We start from the raw sequence: 12018 nt of genomic DNA on the forward strand, positions 1-12018 counted from the left end.
CGGTAGGCCGGGTGTCCTTCCATGCCACAGACTTGGCAATAGACGCCTGGTTCAAAACGCCCGCCACTGCGTCCTCCTTTCTGTCCGTGGCCGCCACCACGGCCTCCACGCCCGCCACCGTGTGCGTTGTTGTTGTAGTTGCTGCCACCACGGCCACCCTTGGTGGCCATGTTCACAGAGGACTGCTGTCCCCCACTCCTGGCCTCCATGCGCTGCTCAAAGGAGATAAGCTGCGCATAGAGCTCGTTCACGGTGATCGGTTCAACTCGTGCCGCCACCGCTGTCACCACTAGATCATATTCCTGATCTAGCCCGGTCAAGATGTAGGAGATGAGTTCCTAATCTTCGAGCTTACGTCCAGCAGATGCCATCTCGTCTCCCAGAGCCTTCATCTTCATGAAGAACTCGCTGATCAAGGATGCACCCTTGGACGCGGTAGCAAGAGCCATTCTTGTGCTGATGATTCGGGCTCTTGATTGTGACGCATGAAGCGCCTGAATCGCAGTCCATGCCTCCGCTGCGGTGGTCACCATAGTGATCTGAGATCCAATCTCGCGAGAGAGGGATCCAAGTAGGTAGGAAAGGACTTGCTGATCTTGGGCTACCCACTTCTTGAACTCAGGGTTCAGAATGGGTGCCGCATCTGCGGCCGGCTTCCCATCGTCCGCCTCGGCCTTGGGGGGAATGAACTTCTCCGACGGCTTCTCCGTCGGGTCGATGAACTTTTCCATCTCCGCACCTCGGAGGCCGGAGAGGACTTGAAGCTTCCACATAGGATGATTATTCCTGGTCAACTTCTCCATGACCGGGAACATGCCGAGAGGGGAAAACCCGGCAAGGGCGGCGGCGGTGGAAGAGGATGCAAGCGCCATGTTTTTCTGCTAGGATAGATGCTCTGATTACCATGTGAGAATTGGTGGAACATGGTACCTTCTCAGGTCCACGGTTGCGTGTTATATATGCACGAGGAAAAAACCCCTCGGCGGTGGCATGTACACATATATGGTTACAACAAGAAAACAAGGAGAGTCCTACAATCAAGGATCACCTCCCATCTACAATACACGCATGCAAGTTCTACATGTTGACTGCAAGTTCTATCCTTCTAAAAAAAAGGAAAAAATAATGAGTGAAATAGGTAGCTTGAGCGTGGCTGGTTCTTTTCCAGCGTTACTTTTAAACTCCCCGCTGCTCGCCTTTTGGTGTAAGTATAAGCATACTAATGTCTTGATCTTTGAACTCCCAGCTGCTCGCCCTTTTGGTGTAAGTAAGCATACTAAACGTCTTGTATCCCTTGGCAAATCCTAATTCACTTTAAAACAATAGATCTAGATTGAAAAAAAGAATTATCATGATCCAAATTATATGAGTGTCTAGTATAAGGTGATTTAGTACAAGTGGCACAAAGAATAAATGATCTAGTGGTTGTTCTGATGAAACAAGTGTATGATTCTGATGTACTTGTATATGTATAGGATGGACGTCTAGGGGAGCCATGGCCGCAATCTTGGATGCTATGGGACCCTACGTGATGCAGCTGATAGCCGACATGGCAACCGAAGAGGTGAAGATGATGCTGGGCATATCTGGCGATATTGAGAAGCAAGAGAACAACATGGAAAGTATCAAATGCTTCCTTGCTGACGCTGAGAGGAAGCGCATCACTGAATTGAGGGTGCAAAGATGGGTTCAGAAGCTCAAGAACGCCATGTATGACGCCACTGACATCCTAGACCTTTGTCAAATCAAAGCTGACAAGCAGAGGGAGTCGAAAGGTAGCAGCATGGTTGAAAAGGCTCCAGGTTGCTGTCGGCCATTGCTCTCCTACCTACGGAATCCTGTGTTCACACACAAGATAGGTAGCCGCATCAAGGAGCTCAACCAGAGGCTGGACAACATATATGAAGAGGCTCACAAGTTCAACTTCATCAATCTAGTATCCCACCCAGAACAGAGGATGCCCACTGGAGAGAAGGTGACATCTGAGTTTGTTGAGTCAGCTATTGTTGGTGAGAAAATTGAGAGGGAGACAAGGGAGCTTGTTCAAATGCTAACCATCAATGGACACCACGACATCAAAGTGGTGGCCATTGTGGGCACAGGAGGCATGGGCAAAACCACCTTGGCCCAGAAGATCTTCAATGAGACCACCGTCCAAGGACACTTCAAAGTGAAGATATGGCTAAGCATCACCCAACACTTTGATGAGGTTGAGCTTCTCTGAACAGCAATTGAGCATGCTGGGGGAGTCCATGGTGGGGTGCAAGACAAGACCCTCCTCTCATGGAGGCTCACCAACACCTTGTCCTTGGGTAGGTTTCTCCTGGTCCTGGATGATGTGTGGAGTAATGTAGCATGGAGCAATGTGCTTAGTGTTCCAATCAGAAATGCAAGTAAAAATCAACAAGGCAATTGGGTGCTAATCACTACAAGATTAGAAGACCTAGCTCTACGGTCCGGAGCCTCCTTCTACCAACATCATGTCAGCCCACTCAATGAAGATGATGCTTGGTCCTTGCTCAACAAACAGTTGCCGCCAACACCTGGTCAAGTTAGTAAACACATATACCATTTATTTTGCAGTTTAATGCACATTATTCCCTTAACTCTATCTATTCAGGGCCTATTTTGACATAGCAGGTTTAGAAAACTATGGTATTACAAACTAGTTACAATATACAACTCCTAGTAAAGCCATAAGTACGCATCCAAATTATCGAGCTTTGTTGTTGAATCTAAAGTGACTCATGAATATGCATCTAAATTATCCACACTAATCCATTATGTGTCCACCTATACAGGTTTGAACCTTTGAGATATAAGTCTTAGAAGTTTGTGGAAATGTTTAGTACCTATATCTAATCAAATTGCTTGTCTTTGTGCCCTTTGTCTCTCTTTTATTCTTTATACATAATAACCATATAGATACTCTGTTACCTCCACCGAAGTGTGATAATTTGACCAAGTACTCTATATGTTTTTCATCAATATTCACTATTTCTTACTTTTTGTATCACAAACTGTGTGTCCGCAATGGTTATAGTCCATGATGAGCTATGATGTCATGGACTGCATCTTTTATCCTATTAGTAGTCATTGTAATTTTCTATGCATATATTTTAAGTTGAAACTCTAGTTGTATATTCACCTATTAAGAAAAAATAGCAGATATTAGGGAATGACCCCCATTACATGGAAGGAGCCACCTTGCAACAAGACATAAAAGCTTAAGAGATCCTAAAGACAACATCCACAGTGATAACCTAAACAACACATATTTGAGAATGATTTCCAAGTTAAATCCCACAAAAGTGCCAGAAAGTTTTGATAATGGCTCATTGGAAACATGGTGAACATTGTGTAACACACCAGCCCGTTAGAAGCATGTAGTTGTGTTGTTGGCCCATGCGTCCCATCTGCCAAATGAGGAGTTATAGTTGGTGCGTTTCGTACCACCTTGGAAGCTTAGGAGCGTGAGGGCGCGTGAGGGCTAGCTTATAATCCTTTTCATTCCAATTGTAGCATCTCTGGGTTAACCTTTTTATTATACAAAGTGATGACGAAAGTGCAAGAGATGTGCTATGCAGACCCGTTCCACGTGAGGAGCTGGGCTGTAAGCAGATTTTCGGACATATGGTGTTATAGGTAGTATTCAGAGCATCAACTCTTTTGGCATGTGACCAGGGAGGGGTGTACCAAGGGGTGGTTCTAGGCATCTGCTGTGTGTGGTGAGCTGCCGAGGACATCTGCCCTTCATGGGATGAATGTAACACCTCAGCCTGTTAGATGCCTGTTCTTGGCCCATGTGGGTGAGGGCTTGTCATTCAAAAAATTGCATCTTTGGGTTAATCCTTTTACACAAATTGAGGACTGAAGTGCAAGAGAGGTGCTATGTGTATGCAGGCCCGTTGCACTTGAGGAACTGGGTCAAATAAGCAAATTATGGATGCAGAGTATTACACACTGCCATCGGATAATGGCACCAAAAACTTCCTAGTGATGCCCTTGAAACTGTATTAATTATTGCTTCAGTCATTCAAAAATAATTCTCATTTTTTGTTTTATTTAAAAACTTGTCCAGACAAATGACACATCTTTTTTTTAAAACTCTTAGGCATTCTTTCATAGCAACGCACGGGCCTTCTTTCATATATTAAAGACCAAAAGGTTTCTTTATCTTTCATCAATCACAATTGCCCGATGGGATCAATCTATTCTATTTGTGTACAAGTTAGAGTAGGATGTCTAAGCATGATGCAGAGTCTATTTCCAAAACAAATTGGAATACAAAAGTGTTACCATGGTCCACCACATTTACCTATGTCCGTACAAGTTAAGTGTACGTTTAGGCGTGGTGCATAGCCCGATTCCAAAATGAAATGGAACAAATAACATGATTGTTGAGAGTTTCCTCCCGTACACATATGAGTAAAAATATAGCATGTGTCAAGGAACAATATAGAATTTGATTCTAGATGAATTGAAACACATGAAGTGATTACTAAATAGATATCCAGCACTACATGAGTAATCTAACTACATGACAAAGTTCCCATTGCAATGCACATGTATGTTTGCTAGTAATAACCTAAAGAAAACCCCTAATATGAATCCAAATTATCCACCTCTATCATCATGAAAATAACAAAAGTAACACCAAAATATGCATCTAAATTACCCATATTTTTCATTAGTAAAAATAATCTAGGTAACATAAACATCTGCATCTAAATTATCGACTTGTACGACTATAAAAAGGTAATAAATGTACCTCTAAATTTGCATCAATATTATTTTTTTAGTATTAAACATAATCTAAGGTCACTTATAAGTCTCCAATAAATTACTCATCTCTCCCATCTACATGTAAGATTGGCCACTAAATCATAATTTGATTTTGGCAATTTATGCATATTGAAGGCATGCTTGATTGGCTCTCGAAATTTTGCATGCCAAATATTCAGTTGTGAAAAGTTGCACAAAAATATTTGTCAACCTAAATGTGCGATGCAGGCAAATTTAGGTAGCAAAATGAATGGAAACAAAAAATTTAGCATCCATCAACAAATCAGCCAATGAATTGGGCGGAACTGCCATGGACAGCTCCCAATGTGAGGTGGGCCCATAAATTCCAAACTGAACCTTTCTACACCCTCTGTTCCATAAATAATGCAATTCTCACTTCCCAAGAAGTCAAGTAATTTAAATTTTGACTAAAATTATATAAGAAACTACTAACATTTATGATACAAAGTAAGTGCCATTAAATTATTATAGAATATATTTTCATAATAAATTTGTAGTGTGACATAAATGCTAATATTATTTATTAAAATTTTGTCACTGGAGCTATTTCGGCTAGCGCGAATCCCATAATTGCTCTTTTTGTGACAGGGAGTATTTATCATTTTAGCTTCTTCCGTCCGCGCTGGCGGGGCAGCATATACAAAAGATTATATAGTATAACAAATCGGCTAACTGCTTACCATTATTTTACAAATTAAATATTGTAAATATGTTTTATGAGTGGAAATGGTTGTTTGTGCTATTAGGTACATGGAACAGATCACCTGAAAGTTGTCGGGATGAAAATTATCAGTAAGTGTGGAGGTTTACCACTTGCTATCAAAGTGATGGGAGGACTGCTAAGTACGAAGCCCCGAAGCGAGAGTGATTGGGAGGCTGTTTTGAAGCATCATGCATGGTCAGTAGCTGGATTGCCAAAGGAACTGGACAACGCGATCTACTTGAGCTATGAGGATTTGTCTCCCCAGCTGAAGCAGTGCTTCCTATACTGTTCACTTTTCCCTAAAGGTACAACTATTTGGCGAAGTGAAGTTGTTCCGATGTGGATCAGTGAGGGATTTATCCATCCACCAGACAGAAGCACTAGTTCATATGATGATTGGCTAGAAGAAATAGCAGAAGGGTATTACCAGGAGCTAATCACGAGGAATCTTATTGAACGAGCAACAGAATCAGCTCTCACTCGATACTCATGCACCATGCATGACGTGGTGCGATCTTTTGCAGAGTTTATGTCTAAAGAAGAATCATTGGTGGTCCAGGACCACCAAGATGATGGTGGTAGCAAGATCAGCCATGTACGTCACTTGTCTATAGGATCAACCAAGTCAGCACTAGAATGAGATATTCTACAGAAGCACAAATCAGTAAGAACATTAATTATAAATAAAAGAATTAATGTTCAGCCTAGTGACTCATTTGGGAGATTGTCTACCCTAAGAGTGCTTTTTATAAGTGGTACTGATTGTGATAGATTGGTTGACTCTCTATGTCAGCTGAGGCACCTGAGATACCTCAACTTAGAGGATACAAATATAACTAGGCTACCAGGAGACATTCATAGGATGAAGTTCTTGCAGCACATTTGGGTTGAGAAATGTCCACAGCTAGACCATCGTCCTAGCTGCATTCAAAGCTTCTGCATCTAAGAACTCTTTGCATGTATGGTTCCCATGACAATGTTTTAATACCCAAGGGGTTTGGTCAGTTAAAAAATCTAAGAACACTTTTTGGGTTCTGAGTACATTTGGACAAGAATGGGGGCACGGGCTGGTGCAGCTTGGAAGAGATCGGGCCTCTGTCCCAGCTTAGGGAGCTTACTTTACATGGTCTAGAAAATGTGCCTGCTAGCTCGTCGGCTGGAATGGCCATGATTAGTAGCAAGGAGCACCTTCACCTTTTGGCATTATATTGGAGTAGCAGCGGATTCATGGGATTGAGGGATGAAACAAACAAGCAGCAGCAGCAGAGAGTAGTGGAGGAGGTAATTGAGGTGCTCAGCCCTCCATCGAGCATACGGCATCTAAGCATTATAGGATACTTTGGTAGCCGGCTACCAAATTGGATGATGGTTCCAGCTACATGTGTCTTTAAGAGCCTGAGGCTTTTAAGGATGGACAAACTTCGTTGTTCCACCCAACTCCCTGATGGTCTGTGCCAGTGTTGTAACACGGCCTCCGAGAGTGGCGGAGACCTACGCGGCCAGCAGTTCGCAGAGACGTCTCCGACCAACTACCTAAGCAAAGGCCCAGCTACCGCACCTCCAGACCCAGAAAGATGACGGTTTCTCGGACTGCTTGCAGGACGCTGCCGGTGACCCTGGCGCAGCCTCCGCCCGGTTAGCTCGTAGGCGTCTCCGGCGGAAGGGGTGGAGGCCACCCCACTGCAAGGCTAATCAAGTGCCAACGTTACCTACGTGTGTGTGCAGGTAACCAGAGGAAGGCGCTCGTGGACGGCGCGGGCACGCCGGTTCGGCCTCCGCTCGTAGGGGCAGAGACCCAAGCAGGAGGATGGCAATACTGGGCATCGGGGGTCTGCAGCCCCGGCGTCCCAGGGGCGGAGACCGACGGCGGAGGCCCAAAGGCCCTTCGCCGAATCCTGAGGCCTGATGAGGCGGAGACCGACGGCGGAGGCCTAAAGGCCCATCGCCGAATCCTGAGGCCTGATGGGCCGGCTGATCGTGCAGGCCCAGTACCTGAGGGCGGCATGACAAGATTAGTCCCAAGAGGAAAGGCGAGTAGTGGAATATTCCCAGAATGTACTGTAACAGTTGAAGGGTACTATTGTAAACTCTGTAAAAGTGGTAGTTGAGCCCTATAAATAGGGAACACTTGTAACAGTACAGGGGGTTGGAGTGTGAATTAATGAAATCCTAGTTTTGCGTGCCATCTCCCTAGACGCCCACCTGTCGTGCCTGTTCCCCGAGCCTCCGCCTGAGAGCAGCGCATGGCGGGCGGAGGCCTCTATCTCCTCCACCTTGTCTGAGACCGCTAGTCTCAACATTGGTGCCCACCGTGGTTTGGCCAAGGAAAACCAACGATGGTAGGGAAAAGAAAAACCACCACAAGAGCAGCAACGACCACGGATCAGAGAGGAAGGCCTAGGCGCACCACTCGTAGCACCTACGCAACCTCGCCAGCGGAGGATGACACCAGAGTAGATGCTCAGGGTCAACCACCGGAACCCCAAGATCCAGAGATGCAAGATTCGGAGGCCCAACCAAATTCAGGCACAACACTCGAGCAAGAACTGCAACAGCTGCAAGCACAATTGCAAAGAGCGCAACAAGAGAGGGACAGAATTGCAGCAGCATTCGCAGCTAATCAGCAAGCTACTCAAGCGTCAACACAAGTAGCAGAAATAAGGCGGCAACTGGCAGTCCTACATGCTGAGATGCTAAGTATGCAGCATGCAGTACCAGCGTCAACCTCCGCAATCCCAGCCTCCGCAGCAACACCAACTGCAACCAGACAACAAGGGCCTCCGCCAGTGATCAGCCCAACCATGATGCCATCTCAGGTGATGCGGAGGCCTATCGATCCCAAGTCCCCACTCTCTGAAGGCATACAACAGTCGCCATGGCCAACGGCGTACAAGCCAATCACACTACCAAAGTTCAACAAAAAGACAGACCCCCATCAGTTTATTATGAGTTACGAGGCAGCAGTAGCCTCCGTCGGCGGAGACGACGCCATCTTGGCAAAGTCATTTGTCATTGCAGCCGAAGGCGACGTGTTGACTTGGTATTCTATGCTCAAACCAAGCACAGTCTACTCTTGGGAAAACCTCCGGGACAAGATATTGGCAAATTTCAAGGGGCTAACAGCACAGTCGCTGACTTCCATAGATCTGTTCCAGTGCAAGCAAATGCAGGGAGAGACACTACACAACTACTTCCGGAAATTCATGCAACTAAAGGCGAAGGCACCATACGTCCCAGACGAGATTGCCATCGAAGCAGCGATCAAAGGCCTCCAAATCGGGCCATTCGCAGCACACCTAGCAAGAAAGAAACCAACTTCCATACAGCAGTTGTATGACGAGTTCGAGAAATACTACAGATCAGACAATGTCCTCCGGAAAAGGCTGGAGGAGCAGGGTCAAAACAGACAGCAAAACAGCAGCAAAAACTCCCAGAAAAGCTATACGAACCAGAATGCATCAAATCAGAAACCAGGCCAGGGGCAAGTGCTCATCATCGAGGGTCAACCTTACCCCGAACAAGGGCAACTGCCAGCGCCATTAGGGCTGAAGACCTAGACTAGGAACCAAGGTCGGCAAGGTTACCAAGGCAAAAACTAGAACAAAAACCACAAGCAGAAACAATGCAGGCCATATTGCGTTTTTCACGGAGAAAGCGCCGGGCACAGCACCAAAGATTGTCCGGAGACAAAAGAGACACAGGAAAGGATGAAGAACAAACAGACTGCACAACCTCCGACACAGCAAAGAGCAAGAGAGGTCAGCACCACCTACATAACTGGCCACCAGCAGTACTGCCCAATGTACCCAGCGCTAAATGCAACCCATATACATCCCTCCACACTGGCCTCTGCCTATTACCCAAACTTCCTACCAGCATGGCGGTCAGCGCCTTTGCAGCAGCCTCCGGCGGGTAACTACAGGTCGGAGGCAAGCCAGACCTACACAAACCCAAAACCTCCCCACATAACCTACCTTGAAACAAACCCACCACCACAAAACCAAATTAGGTTCGAGCCTCCGCCGCAACAGCACCACATGCAGCAACTGCCTCCACCGCCACCTCACAACCAACCACCAACACCAAAAAATGAGCCAAACCCAGAAAACCAAGTCAACCCCCATGGACCGCTACCAACAATAGGCATGATACTACCAATTGCCGGAGGATCATCAATGGAGTTTCAAACAAAAAAGCAGAAAAAGGATCGCCTCTGCCTGGTAAACAACGTAGCAGTCCAAGGCCCAGCAAAATACACAGATTGGTGCAGAGTCCCAATCACCTTCACAGAAGAAGACCTCCAGCTAGAAAGCTACCCTCATGCAGACGCAATGGTAATCAAGACCAACATAGCAGCATGGGAGATAAGCAGAGTACTGATCAACACTGGTAGTTCTGCAGATATCATCTTCAAAAATACCTTCGACCAAATGAAACTCAGTAGAAATCAACTATAGCCCTCCGAATCCCCTTTGATAGGATTTGGAGGCAAGCAGATACAAGCATTAGGAAAAATCTCACTCCCAGTGTCGTTTGGAACCCAAGCAAATGCTAGAACTGAGTACATAACCTTCGATGTTGTCGATCTGTATTACCCATACAATGCCATCTTGGGCAGAAGATTCATGACTAAATTCAATGCAGCCCTGCATATGGCCTACCTGTGCATGAAAACACCAGCACTCCATGGTATTATCACAGTCCGAGGCAGCCAGAAAGAAGCAAGAAACATAGAAAAAGCAATCTACAGAGCTCAAAGAAACATCAATGCAGTCAAGTCGGCAGACAAAGAACTAGAGCCTCCGGATATGCCCAGAGGAAAAACAGATATGGCAGGTCAAGAAGAGACAAAGGTGACCCCTCTAGAAAAGGAGTTACCAGATAGAAAAGTAACAATCAGCTCAGAGTTGAGCAAAGCAGAGGAGGAAGAGCTCTTGGACACTCTAGTAAAAAACAAAGACATCTTCGCCTGGTCAGCCTCCGACCTACAGGGAGTCAGCAGGGACATCATACAGCATGAACTGGATATCAATGAAAACATGAGGCCAAGAAAGCAAAACAGAGAAAAATGTCGGAGGACAGAATCCTGTCAGCAAAGGCGGAGGTGCAAAGGTTGCTAGATGCAAAAGTCATCAGGGAAGTCAAGTATTCAGAATGGCTTGCAAACGTAGTATTGGCACCAAAGAAGAATGGCAAAATGAGAATGTGCATAGATTTCATAGATCTGAATAAAGCTTGCAAAAAAGACCCTTTCCCATTGCCAAGAATAGATGCCTCCGTCGACAAGGCAGCCAGATGCCAGAGGTTTTCTCTCCTCGACTATTTCTCTGGGTATCACCAAATCTAGATGAAAAAAGAAGACAAAGACAAGACAAGTTTCACCACTCCATTCAGGACATATTGCTACACCAGAATGCCGGAGGGGCTCAAAAATGCCGGAGCAACCTTTGCCAGAATGACAAAGGAAGTTTTGGGCTCACAACTAGATAGAAACATCATAGCCTACGTCGACGACATAGTGGTCATGAGCAAGAACAAGGATGATCATGTCTCCGGCTTACAGGAGACCTTCGCCAACCTCAGGACAGCTAGCCTCCGCCTCAACCTAGAAAAATGTATATTTGGAGTTACAAATGGGAAGATGCTCGGATACATCATAAGCAGTGAAGGCATCAAAGCAAACCCAGACAAAACTAGAGCAATAATGACAATGGCAGAACCCGAAAACAAGAAAGAAGTGCAAAAGCTGACAGGAAGAATAGCAGCGCTCAACAGATTCATCTCAAAATCAGCAGAACGCAGCCTCCCTTTCTTCCAAGCCCTGAGGGGCGGAGACAACTTTGAGTGGGGGTCCAAGCAGTCAGAGGCATTTCATAACTTGAAAGAGTATCTGGCAAACTCACTGGTGGTCTCCGTCCTAGAATCAGACAGCCACCTATTGCTATATGTGGCGGCCTCCGACCATGTAGTCAGCGTAGTCTTAGTTCACGAGCTGGAAAAAGAATCAGGCAAAACTCAAAAGCCAGTTTATTTTATCTCAGAAGCACTGTTCGGAGCCAAGCTAAACTACACTAAGGTAGAAAAAGTTGCCTACGCAGTGCTGATGGCATCAAGAAAACTAAAGCATTATTTCCAAGCCCATGAAATGTCAGTTCCAACATCGCTGCCACTGCAAGACTTGCTTAGAAACAAAGAAGCCTCCAGCAGAATAGGCAAATGGGCTACAGAGCTATCACAGTTTGGTATCTCGTATGTCCCCAGAACAGCAATCAAATCACAAGCACTAGTCGATTTTGTAGCAGATTGGACACCTCCGATAGAGCCCAAGGTTCAACCAACCACTCAAGGCTGGATAGCATTCACGGATGGAGCCTGGGGCCAAGCCAGAGCAGGAGCCTCCGCCGTCCTAACGGCACCCTCCGGCGTTAGACTGAAATACACAGCAAGGCTAGAGTTCAAATCAACAAACAACATAGCAGAATATGAAGGCCTGATCCTAGCGCTCAGTA

General features: G+C 45.8%; 1 protein-coding gene and 1 non-coding gene across 2 annotated transcripts; one reads left to right on the forward strand and one right to left on the reverse strand.

Moving 5' to 3' along the window:
- Positions 1-214: 214 nt before the first annotated feature.
- LOC136490449 (small nucleolar RNA Z247) lies at positions 215-353 on the reverse strand. Its single transcript, XR_010767730.1, has one exon. It is a non-coding gene; the product is annotated as a small nucleolar RNA Z247 (small nucleolar RNA).
- Positions 354-1495: 1142 nt separating this feature from the next.
- Positions 1496-9066, forward strand: LOC136489613 (putative disease resistance protein RGA4). Its single transcript, XM_066486192.1, has 4 exons — positions 1496-2209; positions 5553-6104; positions 6563-6790; positions 8680-9066. The coding sequence occupies exons 1-4, from the start codon at positions 1496-1498 to the stop codon at positions 9064-9066; spliced, it is 1881 nt and encodes a 626-aa protein (XP_066342289.1).
- The last annotated feature ends 2952 nt before the right edge of the window (positions 9067-12018 follow it).

The sequence above is a fragment of the Miscanthus floridulus genome, chromosome 10, assembly GCF_019320115.1.
Source record: "Miscanthus floridulus cultivar M001 chromosome 10, ASM1932011v1, whole genome shotgun sequence".
In the NCBI taxonomy this organism is placed as follows: Eukaryota; Viridiplantae; Streptophyta; class Magnoliopsida; order Poales; family Poaceae; genus Miscanthus; species Miscanthus floridulus.